We start from the raw sequence: 25468 nt of genomic DNA on the forward strand, positions 1-25468 counted from the left end.
TTATTTTTCCCCACTGAGCATTACTATGCACTTATCAGCGTTGCACTTTATCTCCATTTTGTTGCCCAATCACCCAGTATGGAGAGATCCCTTTGTAACTTTTTGCAGTCAGCTTTGGACTTAACTATCTTGAGTAATTTTGTATTGCCTGCAAATTTTGCCATCTCATTATTCACTCCCCTTTGCAGATCATTTATGAATAGGTTGAACAGCACAGGTCCCAGTACAGATTCTTGAGGACCCCACTTTTTACCTCTTTCCATTGTGAAAACTGACCATTTATTCCTACCCTCTGTTTTCTATCTTTTAACCAGTTACTAATTCATAAGAGGACCTTCCTTCTTATCCCATGACTACTTATTTTGCTCAAGAACCTTTGGTGTGGGGCCTTCTTAAAGATATTTAGTTTAGGCATTACTTTTAAAGGATACTACATTTTCCCCTCAAAGTCATGACTCATCACAAATTATTAGCATGTTGACTGGATTGCAGTTCAGACAGCTATTGCAATTTCCGTCTTATTTCCTTGGTTGCCCAGCCAAAGTGGTGCAACATGACAGTAGCTCTTCTTTCATGTGATGTGGCTGCTGGTCTTTTTTCTCTGATGTTAATTCATTTCACTTTTAATTCTTAGGGCTTGCCTACATGAACATTTAGTTTGTGGAAAGCTTGGGTGTAAATCTACCCCACGTTAGCCTGCCGCAACTAAGTGTTCACATGGACACTGCTGCTGTCAACTAAAGGTATGTCTAAACAGCATTTTGGAGTGAGCATCCCAGCCCAGGTCAAAAGACTTAGGCAAGTGGGGCTTGTGCTACTGCCCTAAAAGTAGCTATATAAACAGTGCTTGTAAGTTGCACCTCAGTGCACTGCTGTCTCTTGTGCACTGCAGAATAAAAGAGGCCCTGCAACTCCTTGGCACACTCACTTCACAATACAGAGCATAGCAAGGTGGTGATGGCAAGCAGCTGCAGGGTACCTAGCTGCCACTCCACTGACCCCCACATGGAGGTGGAGGAGAGCTGACCCAGTCTGAGAGGGTCCGGTTGTTTTCACACCTGACACGACCTAGACCTTAACTCTTGCAGTTGGTCTGTGGGAGTTCATTCCACAGACTCAGACCAATCTTCAAGAAAACTGTCTTCTGCACAGACTTGGATATAAATGGTTTAAACAGTTCCTTCCATGTGTATTTTACTTACCTTTATTAAATTTAATCTGCATTCACATTGCCTAATTGCCGAGTTTTCTTAGATCCTTCTGGATTTCCTCACAATCCTTCTGAGTCTTGATTAACCTAAATAATGTTGTGTTCTCAGCAAGTTTCACTATGCAGTTGCTCTTCCAACTCATTAATATATGGCACAGCCTTGTTTGTAAGTACATCTTTTTACTACAGCATCAATTTCCATACTAATTAGCCATGTTTACTCCTTGTACCCTATGTCTTGATCAGCTTCTACTCCATGACATGACTCTATTCCTCACTCTATAGTAGCAAGCTTTCTTATATCTATATTCAGAGGGACTTTATCCAAAGCTTTTTGAAAACACACTGAAACACGTACAGCAGCAGTTCTCAGCTGGGGATCCAGGACTCTCTGGGGGGCTGCAAGCAGGTTTCAGGGGGTTCACTAAGCAGGCATGGCGTTAGACTTGATAGGGCCCAGGGCAGAAAGCCCAAGCCTGAGCCCTGCCGTGCAAGGATGAAGCCAAAGTCTGAGCAGCTTAGCTTTACAGAGCACCATGTGGCATAGGGCCCTGAGCAATTGCCCTGCTTGCTACCCTCTAATGCTGATCCGGACTCTTATATGCAGAAAAACAGTTGTGGCACAGGTTGGCCCTGGAGTTTTTGTAGCATGGGTTGGTGACGGGGACTCAGAGAGAAAAAGGTTAAGAACTTCTGAAGTACTGGACACAACTCTTATTAGGTAATGTCCTATCTTAAGAGACCAACCTAAAGTAGTCCCAAAGTACTGAGTACAATTCTGATCTGTCATTAGAACACCTTATTTAATCAGTCAATTTGTCCATTTATTGAGTGGTTGCTTAAAACAGATTTTGTTTAGAAGGAAGCTCCTGGGGGTAGATTTGACGATACCATGGATTATTTATTCATTCATTCCAGAACATCCACAATTTCCACCAGAAACAGAGAAGGACTACGACCTTCTACTAACAAAGAATGAATTATCAGCTCTCTGAGATTATACATTATATATAATTATTATTTTTATTTTTTTAAATCACTACCACATTGCTACTGTAAAGTTGTTTCAACATTTCGGTTCCAAACCTCATTTATCAAAGGGTTATTTGCTTGTGAAAAGTGATGAAAAATCTCATAAGATAGAGTTATTCCAAAAGTATGCAGTAAACAATGAAAAGGAAACTAGTATTTATGCATACCTATCCATACAAATTACATATTGATCCAACATATAGACTCCTTACAATATGACCAGTAAACAATATGCACTTTGTAACCAATATATTATATATAAATAACTAAATAAGTAGCCCTTATATGCTACATGTAAATGGTAACAATAAGGGACAAACCAATAGTTAAAAATGATTCCTGAGCAATCGCTTTCTGGATAACTACTTTTTTTTGACTATTGAAACTTATCTGATACAAAAACATACACTATGGTTCCAATTACCTCAGTTAAAACACTGACTCTTGAGAACAATCATAATTTAATTGCAATAATTCTGATAATATAAATCAAGACTTCATGTTGTGGTATGATTCTTCTGGTATGGTACAAGAATGTTGGCTCTACAGGCTATGTCTTCTGCAGTTCTGAGCACATCTTGAAAGATGCTGAGAGTTGCTATCTCCTAATGGGTATTGACAACACTCAGCATGCTATAGGAGGTGCTGATCACCTTTCAGGATACGGTCCTAAATGAATGATATGGGTAAGAGAATTGTATTGGAAAGCTGAACCGTTCAGGCACATGAACTGCATATGTAGAAATTACAGGGAGTTTTCCTGTATTTTATGAGTTGGAAGGGCTTAGTCACCAATGAGGGAGTCAGAGGGCAATAATTATTTCTTATCAGACAGCTTTATACTTCCCTTAAATATAGGATGTGAAAAGAAATACACTCAATTTATAATATTGAGGTACATCCTTTTTAGGTTCTTGCTTTGGGTGTTTTTCTTTGTTTTTTTTTGAGAGAGTTGTTTAAAGGCTAATAACATAAGTGCTCAGGCAATTATGAAGAAACTTAACTTATTCTGTTTTTTTAAAAAATTTTTTTAAAAATATTCATTTTTTTGGTGGCTGAGTTATTTGTTTTTACACAGCAAACTAAGTTTTATTAAGGGTAGATATAGATGATTAAAGTACTGAATAAATATAGTACAGATAGGACTATATCTAGAATACCTAGTAAATATTTGTCTTTGTCTAGTCAAAAATTTGTCTAGTAAATATTGTCACAGGTCTTTTTATGCTGAACAAATTAAAAGTAATTAAATAGAAAAAAGGCCATACCTGGTGCTGATATCCTTCCATGAAGAGCAGTTTCATTGGGCAGGAGATCTTTTGAGTTGGAAATGAATGGCGATTGTCTAAAGGTATCTTCAGAAAAGAACGGGCTGAGGGGGAAAGAGATTTTTTTTTAGTAAACAAAACACTGGCTAGCTAAAGAAGTAAGTGTGACAGCTGATCCTAATACTTTTACAGCTCATGTTCAATTAAGTTTTTTTGGTGTATAAGGCTCCTACTGAAACAGATGCAGTATGTGATGCTGCATACAGTGGTCTTACTTCAGTGGCACCCCTACATCAAATTTCCTTTCAAAGTGAAAACTCTCTCTCCAAAATGCTTTTAATGGCATCACTTCAGGATAATTTAGTGACAACCCAACATCAAGATATGTATCAGTAACTAAGAATTGATTTTTTTTTTTTTAAATTTGTACTCTTCTATCCAATCTGAACTTTATTGTGGGAGGCAGGGAAGGAGTGGGATTATTTTGATTATATCTCTTAATGAGAGCATTTAACTATCTAATCAGTTAAGATAATTAGGAATGGAATTCTAAACAAGTCATGAAATACCCGGTGTGGTTCTCTTTTAACGTGGTATTCTGCAACTCAGCTGAAGTTTAGTTGGCTTTCCTTGTATCCTTCCCTATCCTGGACAGTTTTATCAAATAATCAAATGCAGAAGCAGGAAAAAATTGTTATAACTGACCAGAATGGTGCCTTCTCAAAGACCGCAGAATACAAACACTATTTTGAATTCACTTTCATCTGACTTTGAAAGTATACCTTCTTTATTCACCGTAACAGTTAATAAGAAGTTAGTTTTGATACTGATTGTCATATGTCATAGAGCAGTTTCATTTTGCATGCAGCTAAAGACCTGAACAGAAACAAGACTTGCCTACAATACAAATACCAAGAGGTACACAAAAATTAAAATAGAAAAGAATAGTCTATTTGTTGGAAAGTCATTCTTTTTCCCTTGCATGTTAAATATGATTTAACCCAGAACAAAATGAAAATTACATTTAAACCTGATAGCTGCTAAATTGAGAATGTATAATAGATAGGGACAACTGTATTTTAAAAGGCATCAAGAGGCAGGATGGAGGAAGTGATTGTTTCCAGAATGGGATTAACCACATCTGCACTGTACCATCACAAGTAATTAGTAATTATGTACAGAACAAACCTGGCATACTTTTGCGGGGGAAGTTTGGGGATAGCTAAACATTTTCATTGAGTTGATCTGGCCAACTTAAAAAAAAAAAAATTAAATAGAAGTTGTAAAGAAACACATTGCTTCTGTAAAGAACTAGGAACCTTTTCTGGCCACGGAACAAAGTATTGGGTTTTATGAAGTGTTACACTGTGAGGAGTCCAGAATCAGAGCATATGTGCCAGCAGCATGCCCAAGCAAGTTAATCCTGCTGGTCTGGATACAATAACTGTCAATCTGAAGACTGGTTTCAGAGGAACAGCCGTGTTAGTCTGTATTCGCAAAAAGAAAAGGAGTACTTGTGGCACCTGACACAGACACACATCTCCTGTCACAATCTTCTCCTGTAGAGAGAGGACAATGATTTCTACTGATGTGGTCTGAGTGAGAGGTTTGCATTCACAATGAAAGGTTATTTGCCATTGGGAAGCTCACTGATAATTACAGTTAAACTGATCTAGTAAACCTCTCTTTTCTTTTCCCCATTCACTCTCTTTACTCTCCTTATTGTACTACACGGACATTATCTAGACAGAAGTCAAAGAAATCTAGTACTCATAGCTGCCAAATTTTGTGCTGCTCCACATCACATTTAATCAGCTAATTTTTATATTTACTAAGGCTGTCAAAGTGATTTAAAAAATTAATTGCGCGATTAATCATGCTGTTAAACAATAACTAGAATACTATTTATATAAATGTTTTTGGATTTTTTCCACATTTTCAAATATATTTATTTCAACTACAACACAGAATACGAAGTGTACAGTGCTCACTTTATATTTATTTTTATTATAAATATTTGCACTGGAATGATAAAAAAATAGTATTTTTCAATTCACTTAATACAAGTACTGTACTGCACTCTCTTTATCATGAAAGTTGAACTTACAAATGTAGAATTATGTACAAAAAATAACTGTATTCAAATATAAAACAAACAAAGTAAAATTTAGAGCCCACAAGTCCACTCAGTCGTACTTCTTGTTCAGCCAATCGCTAAGATAAACAAAAAGAAAAGGTTTCAGAGGAACAGCTGTGTTAGTCTGTATTCGCAAAAAGAAAAGGAGTACTTGTGGCACCTTAGAGACTAACCAATTTATTTGAGCATGAGCTTTCGTGAGCTACAGCTCACTTCATCTGATGAAGTGAGCTGTAGCTCACGAAAGCTCATGCTCAAATAAATTGGTTAGTCTCTAAGGTGCCACAAGTACTCCTTTTTTTAAAAAGAAAAGGAGTACTAGTGGCATCCGATGAAGTGAGCTGTAGCTCACGCAAGCTTATGCTCAAATAAATTGGTTAGTCTCTAAGGTGCCACAAGTTCTCCTTTTCTTTTTGCGAATACAGACTAACACGGCTGCTACTCTGAAACCTAAGATAAACAAGTTTCAGAGTAGCACCCGTGTTAGTCTGTATTCGCAAAAAGAAAAGGAGTACTTGTGGCTCCGTGTATATAAATCTCCTCACTGTATTTTCCACTGAATGCATCCGATGAAGTGAGCTGTAGCTCACGAAAGCTTATGCTCATAGAAATTGGTTAATCTCTAAGGTGCCACAAGTCCTCCTTTTCTTTTTAAGATAAACAAGTTTGTTTACATTAGCAGGAGATAATGCTGCCCACTTCTTGTTTACAGTGTCACCAGAAAGTGAGAACAGGCATTCTCATGGCACTCCCATAGACGGCGTTGCAAGATAGTTATGTGCCAGAAGCGCTAAAGATACATATGTCCCTTCATGCTTCAACCACCATTCCAGAGGACAAGCATCCATGCTGACGACGGGTTCTGCTTGATAACAATCCAAAGCAGTGCAGACCAACGCATGTTCACTTTCATCATCTGATTCAGATGCCACCAGCAGAAGGTTGATTTTCTTTTTTGGTGGTTCGGGTTCTGTAGTTTCTACACTGGAGTGTTGCTCTTTTAAGACTTCTAAAAGCATGCTCCACACCTCGTCCTCCTCAGATTTTGGAAGGCATGTCAGATTCTTAAATCTTGGGTCGAGTGCTGTAGCTATCTTTAGAACTCTCACATTGGTACCTTCTTTGTGTTTTGTCAAATCTGCAGTTAAAGTGTTCTTAAAATGAACAACAACATGTACTGGGTCATCATCCGAGACTGCTATAACATGAAATATATGGCAGAATGTGAGTAAAACCAGAGTAGGAGACATACAATTCCCCCTCAGGGAGTTCAGTCACAAATTTAATTAATGCGTTATTTTTTTAACAAGTGTCATCAGCATGGAAGCACGTCCTCTGGAATGGTGGCCAAAGCATGAAGGGGCATACGAATGTTTAGCAGAACTGGCATGTAAAATACCTTACAATGCCGGCTACAAAAGTGCCATGAGAACCATGTGTTCTCACTTTCAGGTGACATTGTAAATAAGAAGTGGGCAGCATTATCTCCCGTAAATGTAAACAAACTTGTTTATCTTAGCAATTGGCTGAACAAGATGTAGGACTGAGTGGACTTGTAGGCTCTAAAGTTTTACAGTAACGCCTCACTTAACGTCATCCCAGTTAATGTTGTTTCGTTATGTTGCTGATCAATTAGGGAACATGCTTGTTTAAAGTTGTGCAATGCTCCCTTATAATGTTGTTTGGCAGCCGCCTACTTTGTCCACTGCTTCAGGAAGAGCAGCCCATTGCAGCTAGATGGTGGGGGCTTGGAACCAGGGTGGGCCGGCAGCCCCCCATCAGCTCCCCGCTCCCCTAAGTTCCCTGTGCAGGAGCTGCCAAGCAGGCTATCAATTGCCAGGCAGTTCAGCTGTCCCTCCCCCACTGCCAAGTGCTGCTCCTGCCCTCTGCCTTGGAGCTGCTCCCAGGAGCCTCCTGCTTGCTGTGCAGAGAGGGTGTGGGAGAAGAGAGGTGCTAATGTCAGGGTGTCCCCCCCACTCCTGCCCCCCCTCCTGTACCCCATCTCCACAGAGCAGGGGGACACCCGACAGGGCTCAGGATGGAGGGAGCTTGCTGGCAGCAGCTGTTGTCTCACATAAGCAGGGGCACATATAGGAATCAAAGGGCTGTGAGCCTCAGATGCCCAGGATGAGCTATACTTTGTCCAGAGAAAGTAATCCACTGGTCGGTAAATGTTACAAGCACCTCTTTTGCCTTATCCACAAAGAATGAATCTGTTACAGCTTCCAACTATAAAGACTGGCTCTTTGTTTCAAGCTCTGGAGGCCACTGGTTCAATCTCCAATATGCTGCTCAAGATGGCAGCCATCATATGTGCTGGGGGGGGGGGGTGCTGGAAGAAGCTAGGGTGTTTTGGATGGGTGGGTGCAGGAGGCCATCTGCAGGTCTGAGGAGTAGCTAAGTGCTGGTGGGTGGGGTTTGCTTTGGCAGAGGTGGCAGTGGGGAGGTTGAGGGAAGGTGCCTGTAGATGTCTGTAAGAAACAGACGGGAACCGAGTGTGGGTCTCGGTGGTGACTGGATGTTGGGGGAAGCTGGCTGAGGACGGGTGAAAGTGTATGGGGATGCTGCTGGAAGGGAGTAGCCAGAGGCTGAGAGTGGATGAGTGAAGGGGAAGCGGAGTGGTTGTGTCTGGAGGATGATGGGAGGAAAGCTGGGGACGTTTGGAGTCTGTAATGGGCCCCCTCAACTTCTGTCTCTGCCACTGCCTCCTCTGCTTGCTCTTGCTGCTGCTGCTGCCGCCGTCATCATCTCCTCCTGGCTGCCCCTGCCCTGCTCAGATCCAGCAAGGGGAGCACCAAAGGAAGGCAGAGAAGCTGCCTGTTCAGCAGGCACTACGGCAGCCCCTAGTGAACAGCAGCAGCAATTACAGGGTACTCCTGCAGCCTAGCTAAATGCATGGTATGTGACAGGGCTGCCAAAGATGTTTCATGCAAGATGCATAACACTGGGCAGCCCTGAGTATTAGTTATAAGCTCAGCTGATAAGAATCAGGAACGCTAGAACACTTGACGTGAGTCCTACTAGCCCTCGCTTGGTGGTGACCAAATGACATTTTAAAATTTTTATGATGTATATTACAGTAGTGCCTAAAAAGTGTTAGGTGTTTGTAATGGGGTTGGAACCCACCTCTCGCGAGTGCCCCCTTCTGGTTGGGCGTGTCTGCATTCTTTAGTTCTGGTGACGCCTTTCAGTGGTTCTCAGGCAGGTCTTCAGCGACTCAGCGCTCCGTCCGAGTCACTGTCTGCATGTTAACCAGCACAAACCCCTTCTGGTGTATACGGTCCACCGGGGCCTGTCTCTCTCGCTAGCCCTCCCTGTGCTTTGGTCTTTAAGTAGTCCAGCCCTGGAATGCAGCTGTATCCCCAGGGCTTCCTCCTGGGAGACACTATCTTTCTGCTGCCCTCCCCAGGCTCAGTCCCTACTCAGTCCTAGCAACCAGCCAAGAGCTTCCTCAATGCTCCCGCGATCCCTGCTAGCAAACCATATGGGACCTTATTGCTCTTCCAAGCAGCCAGACCTGCAGTCCTTTCTTCTCCTGCTCCAAACAGCAAACAACTACAGCCAGTCCTCGACTTTACGATGTTAGAGTTACGACGAATGTCACTTACGATCTTTATAAACTGTCACTGTGTTGCAACTTTATGATGTTGGTTTCGACATTATGACACTCAATCTGACATTGTTACTATGGAAAATTCGAGTTACGACATTTTCAACTTAAGATGCGATATTCAGGAACCAACTGTGTCATAAGTCTGAGGACTGCCTGTGGGGCTCTGCAGCTCCTTTTATATGGCTCTCCTGGGCCCTGATTGGCTGCTTCACCTGCAGCCACTCTAGCCTGCTTGGAGGACCTCTGCACTGCTCCTTTCCTGGGATGGGTGTGGCAGAACCCTGAGGCCTCCGACAGGGTTCAATACAAATATTTGTGAGTTAATACACTCCGAGGCTGGCTGAAGAACAGTAAAAAGTTCCTGTCCATTAAACCCTACAAACTTATTTCCCATCTAATTGAGCACAGGTATGAGAACATTATGGATAATGGGTTCAAAGTAGATGTGAAAATTGCCAGAGGAGGGAAACTTTTTGAGGTGAGCAAATTCTCTTTAGGTACCTACACTTCACTGCATACCTTATGCAGTTTAGCTTCTAACATGAAGTTGGAATTTTCAGGCTCACAGAGCAAAGTACTCATTTGACATGCTGAGATCTCAGCTAGTCTTATCTTAAATATAAGGCATAATTAACATACAAAGTCCTGAAGTTAAGCTAGGTACCAGCTCCAAGAGAATAAAGTCATTATTAATTCAATGTGCTCTTTTGTTTACTCTCTTAAATGCATACAAAGCGTTTAGAAAAAAGTGCTATTCATATAGCCCTTTGGCTATATATTGTACATAATGTATAATATTAATTCAAACTGAATGGCAGAGTTAGAAGAGGAGGTTTGGTAAATAAGTGCTTAGTGCAATACAGTTTTCAAAGAGATCTCCCAGCCTCCATTTAGTGAAGAGATTAGGAAGCTCCTTATATCAGAAACATAAGTCACCATTCCTCATTTAAACGTAAGCACCTTATGGGCTTGTTCTCATGCAACATACTGTACATCAGCCCTCTAAGAATATAGGCTGGTTGAATCATATGTTAGTTCTCTTAATTCTCTGCCAATTTTGCCCCATTTTCCTAACCCTGACAATTAGTCTACATCAAATATTTCACTAGTTTTTACCTCACACAATACCTGAAAGAAACTACGAGGGTCCATCTCAGTGGGACCAAATCACAAAACTGAACTGTTATTTGAGAAGTCTGAGTTTGTCAGGAAAATGAATCACAAGACATGGACCAATACAAAAAAAATGTTAAAAACTGTACTGTCAGATAATTCCTTACTCACCAATTGTCCCTGATATTCTTTTAAGTTATAATTTACTGAAATAACATTTTGTTTTGCAGAAAAAAATAAACTAGGAAAATCAATTTCCAGTGGAACGTTTGCACATTTGGTCAGGGAAAGGAAGAATCATTACCACAGATAGCTCTGGTATGGTGCCAAGGTGCCATCTTGTCTTGTTTTATGGCCTCATAATATGCACTGATTTATAGGCCTAATTTTTTTAGTCATATATGTTACCCTGGACACAGAAAACTATCTTACATTTATAATATGATATTACAATTGTGAAATGGTGTCATTTTAAATTATGAACTGCAATGTAAAGCTAACCCATGCAATTTATGCTGCAGCACTACATGGATGGAACTTACCTGGTTGTGGTTCTGATGGTGTTATCTTTAGTGTGATTGTGCTCTTTGCTCACCTTTTCTGCAGAAGAACAAAGATAATTTTAATTAGCATGAGAACCATTTTTTCAGATTTTTAATTATTTTATATCCTTGCTGCTTTATACTACAGTACAGGAAAACTTTTATCCAATAATTAGAATGAGCTAAGAACACTAGAATCATTTTTATTTTAAACTGTAACTATCACAATATTAGTCTTGCTGCACATTTTAGCATCACTATTCACAATTCTTGCATTCGTTCAGTTTATGGCAATGAAAACCTTTCTGTGTTCTCTGCTGCTTGCCCCCTCTGTGAGTGGGAATCTGTAAAGCAGTCAGAAGAACTACTGATGCTGCAACCATCACGTGCTTATTCCAATAGATGTCGTGCACAGAAACCCTCCTTTACTTTATTTTCAGATCTGTATCTACCAGCTGTCAGGAATTATTTAATTAGCTTTCAAGACACAAGAGATGAACTCTGTTTTTTCCAAAACAGTTAAAATGTTATGAAACTGCTCTGACTGACAACACCCAAAACCGTATTCTAAATAGCTAAAGAATTCTTGGCCAATATTATGGGGAAGCTTTTGAATTTCTAATGTAAGGCATAGAAGAAAGTGTTTTTCATTTCTATTATTTTCTATACCATACTAGACTTAACTGTGTGTAAAATCAGAACAATGTTAGCTATCTTCTTTTGTTCTTTAAATTCCACTTCCAAAGAGCACACAGTGGTAGCTATGTCTACCGTCTTTACCTGACAGTTGGAAGAGCAGCTCTGAAGCCATCTTCACTGATATATCCTGGCTGAAGAGGTTTCTCTCCGGGAGCACTCGGCCCTCTGGTACCTTTTGTATGTGTTCAGTAATCTCTCTCCCTAATAAAGAGCTGTAACCAACAGTCTGGCTGGGTGAAATTGAGGGCTGGGACTGATGAATGTCAACTTCCATTGGTTCTTCTTTAATCTTTACCATCTGGGTTTCCTTGTAACTTTCCGCTGCAAATATGTGTTAAAATAAACAAAACAACAAACAAAATTGTTTAATTCAATTAAAAATTTTCAAAGCAAGTAAGGAGGAATAACAAATGCTAGTTTTACATATTACTAGGATATCAGCATAAACAGGACTGAAAGCAAGTAGCTGAGTATAGTGGTACTGGTCTGATTTAGATCTCTGGAGGGGAGAGCAGGAATCACTATCCGCCACACCCACTTTGATTGAATTGGCCTCGTTAGCACTACAGAAGTAAATTTTCCCTCTGTTGATATTCACCCCCCTCTTGTCAACTGTTGGGAACGGGTTATATCCACCCTAATTGAATTGGCCTCGTTAGCACTGACCCCTCACTTGGTAAAGCAACTCCCATCTTTTCATGTGCTGTATATTATACCTTCTTAATGTAATTTCCACTCCAGGCATCTGATGAAGTGGGTTATATCCCATGAAAGCTTATGCCAAATAAATTTGTTAGTCTCTAAGGTGCCACAAGGACTCCTCGTTGTTTTTACTGATACAGACTAACACGGCTACCCCTCTTAAACCTATCCGAATTATATTCATCAGACTATTTTTCTAAACAGAAATGGGAAGATTGCCCAAAAACGTATTTTTGTTTTTAAAAAAAACTATAGTTATTTAATTTACTGGCTGTGGGCACTGATTAATCAGTCATATTCTAATTGGCCAAGGTTTTTGTTTTTTTTAAATGATGTCACAGCTGGACACCAGTTCCCAAAGGTGCATAGCTGAAACCTCATCACACACACAAAGTTATCCTATGCACATGTTAAGAGCAAATATATTAGGAGGAACATTTTTATGCCTCCTCTCTTTCTTAAAACCCATTTTCGATAACAGGCATAGGAATTTTCTCTTAAAACACTACAAACCCATAGTACCCTTCCTGTCCAACTCTCCAAATCCAATTTTCCCCTCTTCTGTCTTCTTCCCCAGCCCTAAAACTTGGTCTTTTAAATTAAGAAAATGAGGTGATAATCTAAAAACCAACTCTCAGTTCAGTTTTCTACGGTATAGGTACACTTAGATTATTCATGTGTATTCATGAGTGCTGTGATGCAGGTGCAGGGTGAAGTGACCTTATCCCCTTGAAATATTGGCTCCCTTCCACTTCAAAAGAACCTCAAAGGCTGCACTTCAAGGCAGCTCGATCATGGCACACCAAAATACCTATAAAGCAGGTGGGCTGCTCTGAAGTGTAATCCTGAACTGAGAGTTGGTTCCAGACTCCCACTTAAGTTTTTTCAGTTATAAACAAAGTTTAAAGGAGAGTGGAAGGCCCTAGGGGTTGTTTGGTTTTGAAACACCTTTTTGTTTCCTCATTATAAATTATAGTATTAATTTTTAAAACATCAAAATCAGAATAAAACAACATTTCAATTGAATGGCTGAATGATTTGACTGACCAGATACATTTTCTCCCCACAAAAAATTTCATTTTGCAGGAAATTTCAAAATTTTGGAATTTCCAGTGGGATGGAAATTTCCAGTTTTGAACAGCTCTACTCCAGAGCTTTGGCTTCCCTACCGATAAGGTTCTTTTTGACTGAAGCATAGCATAAAGAATTTGAAGAGGTCTGGGCCATGCTGGTGAGAAGGCCAAAAATTGCTCTTCTCATTGACTTACAGCATCCACCAAATCCTATCTAAAGGAACTGTTCTGATTTGTAAGCCAACCAATAAGAATGTTTTTTCTCCACCAACCTGACGGCTGCCCTCCTACTTTGCTCAGAAAACTGAAAATCCATGATAGCCTCTCATTTGCAGGAAGCACGTTCACCATTCTTCTTCTCAGAATTAAGTTCACTCTCAATAACGAGAGGTACTATAATCTTTTTTAAAAAATCTGTGCCTCAAATCTGACTCTTGCTAGAGTCAGTAGCAAATGTAATGGCCCATTTCTGACAGAAATAGAAGCAGTCAATGGCTTTCTCAAAGGTGGTAATCAACCACCAGGAAGCATGAAATACTGTGATCTAGCTTCCAAAAATCCATGGTTGATGCCATCGTCATCAACTACCATCTGCACTCAACCCTGTTTTTCCTGGGAAAGAGATAGTGAACTAGCTCTAGCAACATCTGACCCCTTCCAACCTGGCTTCAGGCTAAGTTACAACTGGCAAAGCACTGGTAACACGGATGGACAACTTTACAGAACTGAATAGAAGCAAAACAACAATGCTGATACTCTGATGTGAGTTGCTTTTGACACAATCCACCACGAGGTGCTGCTTCACCTATATGTCCTGGCATGAGCAGATTTAAATTGTGCTTAACTAACTGTGCTCTTTCCTTTCCTTAAGATCACCTACAGTGATGATAGGCAGCTGTTACTCGATCCTGAGACCTCTGATACATGGAGTTTCACAAGCCTTAATTCTGTCACTCTTCTTGTTTAGTATTAGAGGACATCATGAGATAAATATTAGCTATGATGACAGCAATAGATTTGATAATGTGTCTGTCTACCTATTTAGATATTTATATAGTCCTCATCACCATGGTATCCAAGCAACTCACAATCATTAACAGATTTTTATCTTCACAATACCCTGGTGCAGCAGGGAAGTATTATTTCCATTTTACAGATGTGGAACTGAGGCACAGGGTACATATGTGAATTGTCCAAGTTCACACAGGAAGTCTGTGGCTGAGCCAAGGACTGCATCCTGGTCTCAAGTGCCCTATCTACTAGACCAGTCTTCCTACATAAATGCAGCTCTGCAGCTCTCTTACATAGCACAAAGTGACCCAGATATTTTAGCATATGTAGGAAGGTAGAGCCTGGATAAAGAACAGCTGGCTCAAATTGACCCCTGAACAAATAGAAGTAATACAAATTAGAAGAGAGAAACTCTTTGAGGAACTAGTAAATTCCACTTTCTTACCATCTGCAGTCTGGTAGCTAACATTTTGTAACATTTAGTCATGCTAGATTCATGACTAACACTGGACATCCAAACAGCAGCAGTAACCAAAAATGCTGCCTTCCTTCTCTGGCTAGCATGAAGACTTTGTCCATTCCTTTCAGATGAGGAAATCTGTCACAGCAATCCATGCATTTGTCAGCTCCAGTCTAGAGTACTGTAACTCCCTATGTGGCTCTAGGCAAACATTCAGTCTGCACTGGCTCTTGTTCACTTCCAGATTCACTTCATAGTCTGATGCTGATCTATAAAACCCTTAATGGGACAGGGCCACACTATCTCAGTTATTACACTGCATTCCAAAACTGGCCAAGGCAGCTATAATTGTCCAGCCCATAGTACTGGCAGAGTCCTGGTCTTCCTCCATCAGCATTCCAGCCTTTCAAAGATTCATAGAGTTTAAGGCAAAAAGGGACCATCAGCTCATCTAATCTGATTTTTTGTGTATTGCAGGCCATTACATTTCACCCAGTTAGGGATAACTTGTAATCTCCTCAAAGAATAAAATCACGTTTATTTGATGTGACCTATTTTCCATAAAACCATGTTGCCTAGCATCAATTATATTACTATGACTTAATTCTTTATCAATTGAACCCATTATCAGCTTTTCCATTAAAATTTGCCAGTGACTGAGATCACACTAAACCAGTCTATAGTTACTGAGATCATCCCACTTGCTCTTTTTGAATACTGGAAAAACATTAGCTCTCTTCCAGTCTTCTAAAATTTCCCCAGAATACCAATACTTGATAAGAATTAACAGCAACAGCCCAGCAATCTCCTCAGCCAACTCTTTAGGACTCCTGAGTGCAAGTTATATGGGCCTGCTGATTCAAAACGTTTATCCCTAGTAGATTTGTTTAACATCCTCCGTAGTTACTAATGGACTGAAAAGTACTTCATCTTCCTCATGTGATAGGGGTACATCAAACTGCTTCTTTCTGAATACAAAACAGAAATATTTATTGAACACTTCCCGCCTCTTCTGCATCATCAACAATTTTACCATCTCCACCTAGTAATGAGCCTACATCATTGCTAGGATTTCTTTTGCCCCTAATGTACTTAACCTCCTTCTTATAGTCCTTACTTCTGCCAGCTATGGATTTTTCCCTGTCATTAGCTCCCCTTATCAATTTTCCTCATCATGAATTCTAATTTATGCTATTTCCTATTTGTTTCCTCCGTTTCCCATTTGTTAAAATAAATATTTCTAATTGTTGGTTTCACTTTGCCACTGACCAGGATGGGCTTTTAGCCAAATTTGTCCTCTCCTCTTTCTTGATTGTGGAATCATGACTTTTTGATCTAATAAACTCTTCTTACGGAACTTCCAATTTTTGTCCACGTTTTCCTGTCTCAATTTTACCTCCCAATCAATTTAATTCATAATTTTCCTCAGTCTTTCCTCATTGTCTGACTTCATCAGAGCACCATGGAGAGCTGTGTGCTTAGGGTAGTACTAATGGGCACTTGTGGGTCAGAATATTAATTGGTGTAGACAGTAGGAGATCATAGCTGCAGTATCTGACCACTAATCTGTTACTGGGGGAGGAGGAGGATACAGCCTACTAGTGAGGTTTGGAAGGGTAGGCAGTTCCTTTTGCCAATCTTTTCTTTGAAGTGTAAGGATATTAGGGATGTTTTTAAAAATCAAAACCACCACCCTATAGCTGTTTCAACTTCAGTTCACCAGTTCACTGGTTCAACTAACTTCACTTGGTAGTTACTCTGATTCTGCCTTCTCTGTTTCCCCCTGTGCCAATTAAGGATGTGTTTACTTAGCACCTTCCGTGATTTCCATTTTTCTCTAATCTTGGCCATCAAATCTTCAAGCTCTGCCATGCATTTTGTCCTGAGCTGCTAAATATTTACAGAATATTGTAAGGTAGTATAACATGGTTCAGCCATTCACGATGTCATGCGACCCCAATATAGTCCTAGTGTTTTTATATGGCTTTAGTACAAATATTAAGTTTTCATACAGGAAACCTTTTCATGCAAGATCAAGTTGACTTATTGACTGACTCATTTGTATTTCCCTAGATTGAGGACCTGGAAGGGGAGATTGTTTTGGTTGCTTTTGTTGTTAAATGGAGAAAAGAGGCTTTATTATTTGCAGCACTAATAGAAATGAAGCTAGCAGTTAACAGCTACATGGGAATGTTCCAAGAATGATTTACATGAAGTGTTTTCTATCCTATGACAACCTTTGTGCATTTTTTTGAAAAAAGGCCAAACTGATAAAAAATCTCCACCATTCACGATCTACCTGATTTATTTCAGACTTAAGAACATTTTATATTGGGTTCTCAATGGAAAAGCAAGGTAGAAATATTATAATTCAATACTATTTTTTGCTCTATCAAGCATATTTCTTCTTTCCCTAAAGCTTCTCTCACCCTCTTATAATAAGCCATAGAAAATTGTATCAATGGTGAAGGATAAAAAATAAAATATAGTGCACTGAAAGTGAGCTTGGAAGGTCTACATCAGTTATTATTATTAATCAAAATTTCAGGTAACTTGGCAAACAAATATGTTCCTCAGATGTGTGACATCCAGAGTTCTGGGACCAGCCTCCACATTTAGGTGAAGAGATATGGGTTAACCTTTGCTGCTCCGCCTCTCTTTCAAAATATTCGATTTCTGTTTCCATTCCATAGAGTATAATCCCCTGTCCTGCTTACTCTTTTGATTGAGAGACACTGACATAAGCCAGGCAGAGGCAAGAATGGAATAATACAAGTGCTTCCTTTCTCTCATGATCAGGGAAGACTTCCACAGCTCAAGCTAACTTTACACATTTGAGATATTTCTCTCTTCCTTCCCTATCTTATTCTAGGCCCCCATTCCATCCTGTCAGAAAAAAAATAAACGTAAGTCATGCCTTAGCCTCTTTCCTAACAGTAAAGCAAAGAAAAAGTGATACATAGCTAGACTGTAATTTTATCACAAGACCTGAGTAAGGGGAAGCACATAGTCATGTTGTCCAAGCAGATGACTGGGGACCATGTTGTGACTCAGTGTCACAACATGGTCTCTGGTTCATTCTTGCCCTGGGGTTAGGTGGTGAAGCAACATGAATCAGTCCAACTCCTGGCACAGATTACTACTACTTCTGCACCTGTTTAGCTATGCTGGCCCACATGGTGGGAGAGGAAATGATGTCAAGTCTCTGCTCACTCCCTACCCACTTGCACAGGTGGGAGAATAGTACCGCATGAAAGTGGTTTTCCCCTTCATGCAAGGGAGTAAAAGGCTCCTTGCACTCCTGCATAGGTTTACACATGGTCAGAACTGGGCCCAGTGTTATTAGGAATGAGGTTAGCACATTGAAAAGACTAAGGTTGAATATGTAACACAACAACTACTTTGATTTTTCTTTTCTTTTGCATTACACCTGGGTAGCTGGGCAGGGTTAAATTATCATCATGGTTTATGCACTATTCAAATAAACTTTGATGGGCAAATTAACTTGTAGCATGACATAGCTGTTATACTGGTCTGCAAAATATAGTAGGGTGACCAGAGGGCAAGTGTGAAAAATCGGGATGGGGTGGGGGGTAATAGGTGCCCATATAAGAAAAAGACCCCAAAATCAGGACTGTCCCTATAAAATCAGGACATCTGGTCACCCTAAAATATAGTCTGTTGTTCACTTAAAAATACACTGGATGAAGCACCGTAAAAATACTGCAGAGAACAATTGTGGATGGACTAGTCAGACTTTTTGTACTGGCGACCCCTTTCACTCAGCAAGCCTCTGAGTGCAACCCTGTCTCCTTATAAATTAAAAACAGGGGGAAAGAGGGTAATTTTAATTTAATTTAACTGGGGCTGTCAGCTCCATGCATGGCAGAGCTGACAGCTGGAGCCCCACCAGGTATGGGGCTGACAACTTGCAACTCCCAGGCAATAACCTCGAGACCCCATCAGGAGTCGCAATCCCGCAGTTTGAGAACTGCTGGACTAGATGATCTAATATTGAATCTATTTCCCCATGTTAAGTATCCTCACACCTTCTTGTCAACTGTCTACATGGGCCATCTTGATTATCAGTACAAAAGTTTTTCTCCTGTTGATAATAGCTCATCTTAATTAATTAGCCTCTTACAGTTTGTATGGCAACTTCCACCTTCTCTGTATGTGTGTGTGTGTGTGTGTGTGTATACATATCTTCTTACTATATGTTCCATTCTATGCATCCGATGAAATGGGCTGTAGCCCACAAAAGCTTATGCTCTAATAAATTCATTAGTATCTAAGGTGCCACAAGTACTCCTGTTCTTTTTGCGGATATGGACAGACACAGCTGCTACTCTGAAACCTGTAATTTTGGACTGATTTTCTGTTGCTAATTTACATGATGCCCAACTAGTTTAACAAAATAAGGGAAACTTATTGCATCTATAAAAGCACTAACATCAAACCACCAAGAGTTGTTACTTTACACATCAGTAAGCCTTTCAATCAGGTGACCCATAAAACCCTCAGGTACAGCTATTCATATCAAGAGACACTATTTTCCAACTCAGTCATGAAAGCAGAGTACTGCATATGGTTTATTTTGGTCTGAAGTGCATTCATCAGAGGTTACAGCCTCTTTTGTGTTCATGAACACAAGGAATTGTAAAGTAGTAACATCCCAAAAGACCAAACCAAACCATAAGGGAGATCCTAACAGTCTAATTGTAGCACAGTGCACTGCCATGGTGAAAATACACAGATCGGCATTCAGCTCCAGAGATTTCTCCCAATCCCCCAGGCAGCAGGGCCTGAGAGTTGTGCAGAAATCCACTCTAAAGTAACACCCTCTGCTCTGTTTAGAAACAGTATTGACTAACTTCAGAAAGATCATGTCCAAATTTCTTCCATCAAAAGGTTGGGCTGCCAGTATGAGCCATTAAGGTAGAAATAAAGCGGAAAAGCGGAAGACAAGTAAAAATGATCACATAAGATTTTATTCCAATAACATAAGCCTCTACTGTGAGTTCATTGCTTCCATAGTATCTTAAAATAGAAATGGAGCTAACTCATAAGCTGTCAGCTCATACAAAGTGTAAAAATGTTAAATTACGGAGATTAAACTACGTCCATGCAAAATAAAGTTAGTATCAATATACCAATAAACTTATTTTGTATAGCATCTTTCATTTGATGATCACTAACCATTTTACACATGGTGGGGAAAATGATGCCCAGCAATGGCTATTTCTTTTGGTTTATACTTTATAAAAATAAATGTTATTTACATAGAGAGGGTTTGAGTCTCATCATTCAATTTTACACCAGCGTAACTCTGTTGACTCAGTTGGCAGTTACTTACGGAGATTGGTGCAAATTCAGAATCAAGCCTATATAGTAGAGCCGTCGATTAATTGCAGTTAACTCAAGTGATTAACTCCAAAAAATTAATCATGATTAAAAAAATTAATCGCAATTAATTGCCATTTTAATCGCACTGTTAAACAATAAAATACCAATTTAAATGTATTAAATATTTTGGGATGTTTTTCTACATTTTCAAACATATTGATTTCAATTACAACACAGAATACAAAGTGTACAGTGCTCACTTTGTATTATTATTTTTTATTACAAATATTTGCACTGTAAAATGATAAAAGAAATAGCATTTTTCAGTTCACCTCATATTATACCGTAATGCAATCTCTTTATCGTGAAAGTACAACTTACAAAGGTAGATTTTTTTGTTTCGTAACTGCACTCAAAAAACAAAACAATGTAAAACTTTAGAGCTTAAAAGTCCACCCAATCATACTTCTTGTTCAGCCCATCACTAAGACAAACAAGTTTGTTTACATTTCTGGGAGATAATGCTGCTGGCTTCTTACTTACAATATCACCTGAAAGCGAGAACAGGTGTTCGCATGGAACTTTTGTAGCCGGCATTGCAAGGTATTTATGTGCCAGATATGCTAAACATTCGTATCCCCCTTCATGCTTCGGCCACCATTCCAGAGGACATGCTTCCATGCTGATGACCCTCATTAAAAAAAATAACGCATTAATTAAATTTGTGACTGAACTCCTTGGGAGAGAATAGTATGTCTCCTGCTCTGTTTTACCCGCATTCTGCCATATATTTCATGTTATAGCAGTCAGTTTCAGACAATGACCCAGCATGTGTTGTTCATTTTAAGAACACTTTCACTGCAGAATTCACAAAACATAAAGAAGGTACCAATGTGAGACTTCTAAAGATAGTTACAGCACTCGACCCAAGGTTTATGAATCTGAAGTGCCTTCCAAAATCTGAGAGGGATGAGGTGTGGAGCATGCTTTCAAAAGTCTTAAAATAGTAACTCTCCAAAGTGGAAACTACAGAACCTGAACCACCAAAAAAGAAAATCAACCTTCTGCTGGTGACATCTGACTCAGATAATGAAAGTGAACATGTGTTGTTCTGCACTGCTTTGGACTGTTATCAAGCAGAACCTCTCATTAGCATGGATACATGTCCTCTAGAATGCTGGTTGAAGCATGAAGGGACATATGAATCTTTAACGCATATGGTACGTAAATATCTTGCAACACTGGCTACAAGAGTGCCATGTGAACGCCTGTTCTCACTTTCAGGTGACATTGTAAACAAGAAGCGGGCAGCATTGTCTCCCGCAACTGTAAACAAACTTGTTTGTCTGAGTGACTAGCTGAACAAGAAGTACGACTGAGTGGACTTGTAGGCTCTAAAGTCTTTCATTGTTTTATTTTTGAATGCAGTTATTTTTTTGTAAATTATTCTACATTTGTAAGTTCAGCTTTCATGATAAAGAGATTGTATTACAGTACTTGTATGAGGTAAATTGAAAAATACAATTTCTTTTATTATTTTTATAGCACAATATTTGTAATCATAAATATAAAGTGAGCATGTACACTTTGTATTCTGTGTTGTAACTGAAATCAGTATATTTGAAAATGTAGAAAAAAATCCAAAAATATCTAAATAAATGGTATTCTATTATTGCAATTAATCGTGATTAATTTTTTAATCGCTCGACAGCCCTACTATATAGTTATTTAAAATATCACGAATCAGGTAGTAAAGCCTGATGTTGGCAATACCATAAGTCTCCAAAAATTTGGCTTCCAGAGTAATTTCAGATGTTATACCTCAGACCTAGAATCTTTGTGTCTGATAACCAAGAGCCTGAATTACCTGATTATTAGCTGGGATGCCAGTCAGGTTCACATGCCAACTGGCAATTTGGGTGAAAAATATTTCCCTTGAATGTCTGATAAGTTGAATTTGTGCATTAGTTTTCACAATCAAGTGGACAGGAGTAACTAGTGGGTCAACTTGTACTGACTCTTCAAAAGCATTCAATATGGTGAATCAGGCATTTTGTTATGCTAATTGTTCTCATTTGCTAGAAATAAACATGCCCTAAAACAGCTTAAATAAAACCTTAGTGGTAGGAAACAGTTGGTGAGCCTCAGAGGTTCAGCTTCAGAGCCACAACAAGTAACATCTGATTTTCCCTAGGGCTCTGTGCTTGATGCTTTATTCCGCTGTAACTTTTTCTTTTTTCTTACTGATGTTTTATGTAAGGCAATGTTGATAAGGCTGGAATCAATGCAACAGGGCTTTGCATAAAAGAACAAAATTGGAAAATGGCTACTGTTTTGAGTTTCCACTTTAACAAAATTCCATGCTGTAGCATTTTATAACTAAAAAATCCAATTTAGTAACAACTAGAACTAGAAAAAACTGGCAAAGGCAAGTAAACCACAACATAGGGATACATCAGAGTCACGCAATACACATTTCACTTCTCCTTTTTAAATTATAAAACTGTGGATGCTAATTTTAGAGATTCTGATTACAGGATTATCAACCCTTTAAGATTAAAAAAAATAACTGAAAAGTGTTTTAAAGTCTACACATGCAGTGACCAATGTTGTTGCTCACCCAACACATTCCAATCAATATAGTTCTCTCATATTTCAAGATTCATCTACTGAACTTCAAGAGTATCTGTGGATACTTATAAATTCATAAACACCGTGGCTCTTATTCACCTTGGCATCTTACTGCACTGTGTTCTATGCAGAAATAAGCAAAGGGAAGAAGGGGACACAAAGGTGGCTTCATGCAAACTTTGCACCTCCAAGATTCTGGGAGCACACAGGGACTGGATGGGTTCCCAGCAAAAGTCAGAGCACCTCCAGAGGCTGCTCTAGTTTGCAGTCTTCTTCAAAGGTTCTATATGGGTTCACAGCAGCTCATAACGGCTTGAGTGTGACAATCTCGGATACATTCCCTCTCTACCCAACATGCTACTATGCTAGGAAAGCACAGAGCCTTTCCAATGGCCCTATACATCCAGGGAATCCCTTACTCCGGGCAATTCCCATATCCATATGGCCACTTTTACCAACTCTGTGGCTTCTGTATGGTGGTTGAACAATATAGAGGGACAAAAGCAGCGCTAAGAATCCAGGCTCTTGCTTTTTGTTTAAACTTTTATCTGAAAGTTAACAAAGAAGGTACATTTAAACTGTGGACATTAGCATTCGTTATTCCAAATGACCTCATCTTTTAAATTAATATGCTTTTCAATAGATGTCAAGATTACACTTACATAAAAAAGGGAAGGTCAATTATAATCTGTGATCTAACCTATTTAAAGATCTATTATCCATTAACATCTACTAAACTTTAAGCTCTGTTCAGTTGTGATTAATATGCTTGTACATCTCTATGAACGTGAACTTTTCCAACTAGTGCCTTTTGCATTTTGTAGAAAAATTGTGATCTCACAGGACTTCAGATACATATTAGAAAAGTGCCACTTTTGCCAGATGCTGCTGCAGCTAGTGCTTTGCACTGCCGTGTGGAATTCAGCTCAGCTGTCCTTCTTGGCCACTCTGCTCTCCACATAGGCTAACAAGGTGATGTACAGGTGGCTGGGTTTGCTGAGTGATTCCCTAGAGGGATACCAGGAGCTGCTTGGTTCTCATAACCAACAACAGTCTGGCCTGCTAGCTGACTGTGCAAAGTCATTCCCCTTGCTCTAAGGAGCTCTCTTATTGGCCAAAAGGGAGCTTCACCCATTAGGTTTAGCTGGGCAAGGAGTAAAGGACATTCAGATTCTCCTCTTGATGTACCACTTGATAACCGAGCTTAAGGTAAGTCGCAAAAATAAAAGGAGTACTTGTGGCACCTTAGAGACTAAGCTTAAGCTTATGCTCAAATAAATTGGTTAGTCTCTAAGGTGCCACAAGTCCTCCTTTTCTTTTTGCGGATACAGACCAACATGGCTGCTATTCTGAAACCTAAGGTAAGTCGCTGGTTCTTATCTTTGCAAAACTGTATTGCATTCTGGTTTCTGTTTGCATCAAGCCAGCACTGCAGTCAGGTTTCCATATGTTCCGCAATACGTCACAATTTTAGGAGTGGACATAGTCTTTGCAGGAAGGTAAATTTATCTGTCTGGTTAGGTCAGACTGGTAAGGAGGGAGGGATATATATCTTCCAGATTTGTAGGATTCGTGGATAGCTGGGACCAAAAGACTTGCCAGCAAAGACTGTGTGGAGTCTGCATAGGCGGAGTTTGGGGGGGCAAGGGAAGGCACTGCCCCCCGAAACTGCAAGCCTCAGGGGCAGGCAGTCTGAGGCCTTGTCTACACTGCCACTTTACAGCGCTGAAACTTTCTTGCTCAGGGGTGTGAAAAAACACCCCCCTGAGCGATGCAAGTTTCAGCGCTGTAAAGTGGCAGTGTAGACAGCGCTGGGAGCTACTCCCCTCGTGGGGACGGATTTTTTACAGCGCTGGTGCCGTGACTACACAGCCATGTTAAAGCACAGCCGCAGAAGCACTTTAACGTTGGTAGTGAAGACATACCCTCCATGTGCAGTGCAAAGAGTTCTGCAGAGGAGGTGCTGCTGCCAGCTTGCACCCTGGAGGAGGGGAGTCAGCATTTTGTTTATAAACAGAGTGATTAGCAGGTGATTAAGATAAGAAAGGGCTTTTAGAATATTTCCTAAAGTTAAAAGATCTGTTCCAAACTTGGTGAGCTCAAAAAGTAAGTAGCCTAAGGGCTTGTCCACACTGGCAATTTACAGCGCTGCAACTTTCTCGCTCGGGGGTGAAAAAACATCCCTGTGAGCACAGCAAGTTTCAGCGCTGTAAAGCGACAGTGTAGACAGTGCACCGGCGCTGGGACTACGCCCCTCGTGGAGGTGCTTTTTTTAGAGCCCGGGGGCCCTGTGCCACGACCACATAAGCCACTAAATGATAGAGAGTAATTGTAGATTTTTCTACAATGGTTTCCATTGTTGTATTCAAGAGGTGGTAACAAAGTTACTAATATCTTTCTTTGAGAAGATAACTGATTTTTTTAGACAAAGGAAATGCAGTAGGTCTAATCTACCTGGATGTCAGTAAGGCAGTTGATACAGATCCACATGAGAAATTATTAGTTAAATTGGAGAAGATGGGGATTAATATGAGAACTGAAAGGTGGATAAGAAACTGGTTAAAGGGAAGACAACAACAGGTCATACTGAAAGTGAACTCTCAGGTAAAGGAAGGTTACTAGTGGAATTCC

At 39.8% G+C, this 25468-nt stretch overlaps 1 protein-coding gene across 6 annotated transcripts in view; it reads right to left on the minus strand.

Annotated features, from left to right (window-relative positions):
• ZNF827 (zinc finger protein 827) overlaps positions 1–25468 on the minus strand; it is a 162940-nt gene that overhangs the window by 67793 nt on the left and 69679 nt on the right. For all 6 annotated transcript variants that reach the window (XR_007356237.2, XR_012668099.1, XR_007356239.2 and 3 more), the window contains exons 6-8: positions 11696–11935; positions 10916–10973; positions 3511–3614 (exon numbers count right to left, since the gene is read on the minus strand). Coding sequence is in view for 3 of the 6 variants with exons in the window: in XM_048846963.2 (XP_048702920.1) it covers positions 3511–3614; positions 10916–10973; positions 11696–11935 (402 nt within the window). In the remaining 3 variants the exon portion in view is untranslated. The remainder of the gene's footprint in view (positions 1–3510; positions 3615–10915; positions 10974–11695; positions 11936–25468) is intronic.

The sequence above is a fragment of the Caretta caretta genome, chromosome 4 (genome assembly GCF_965140235.1).
Source record: "Caretta caretta isolate rCarCar2 chromosome 4, rCarCar1.hap1, whole genome shotgun sequence".
Taxonomy (NCBI): domain Eukaryota; kingdom Metazoa; phylum Chordata; order Testudines; family Cheloniidae; genus Caretta; species Caretta caretta.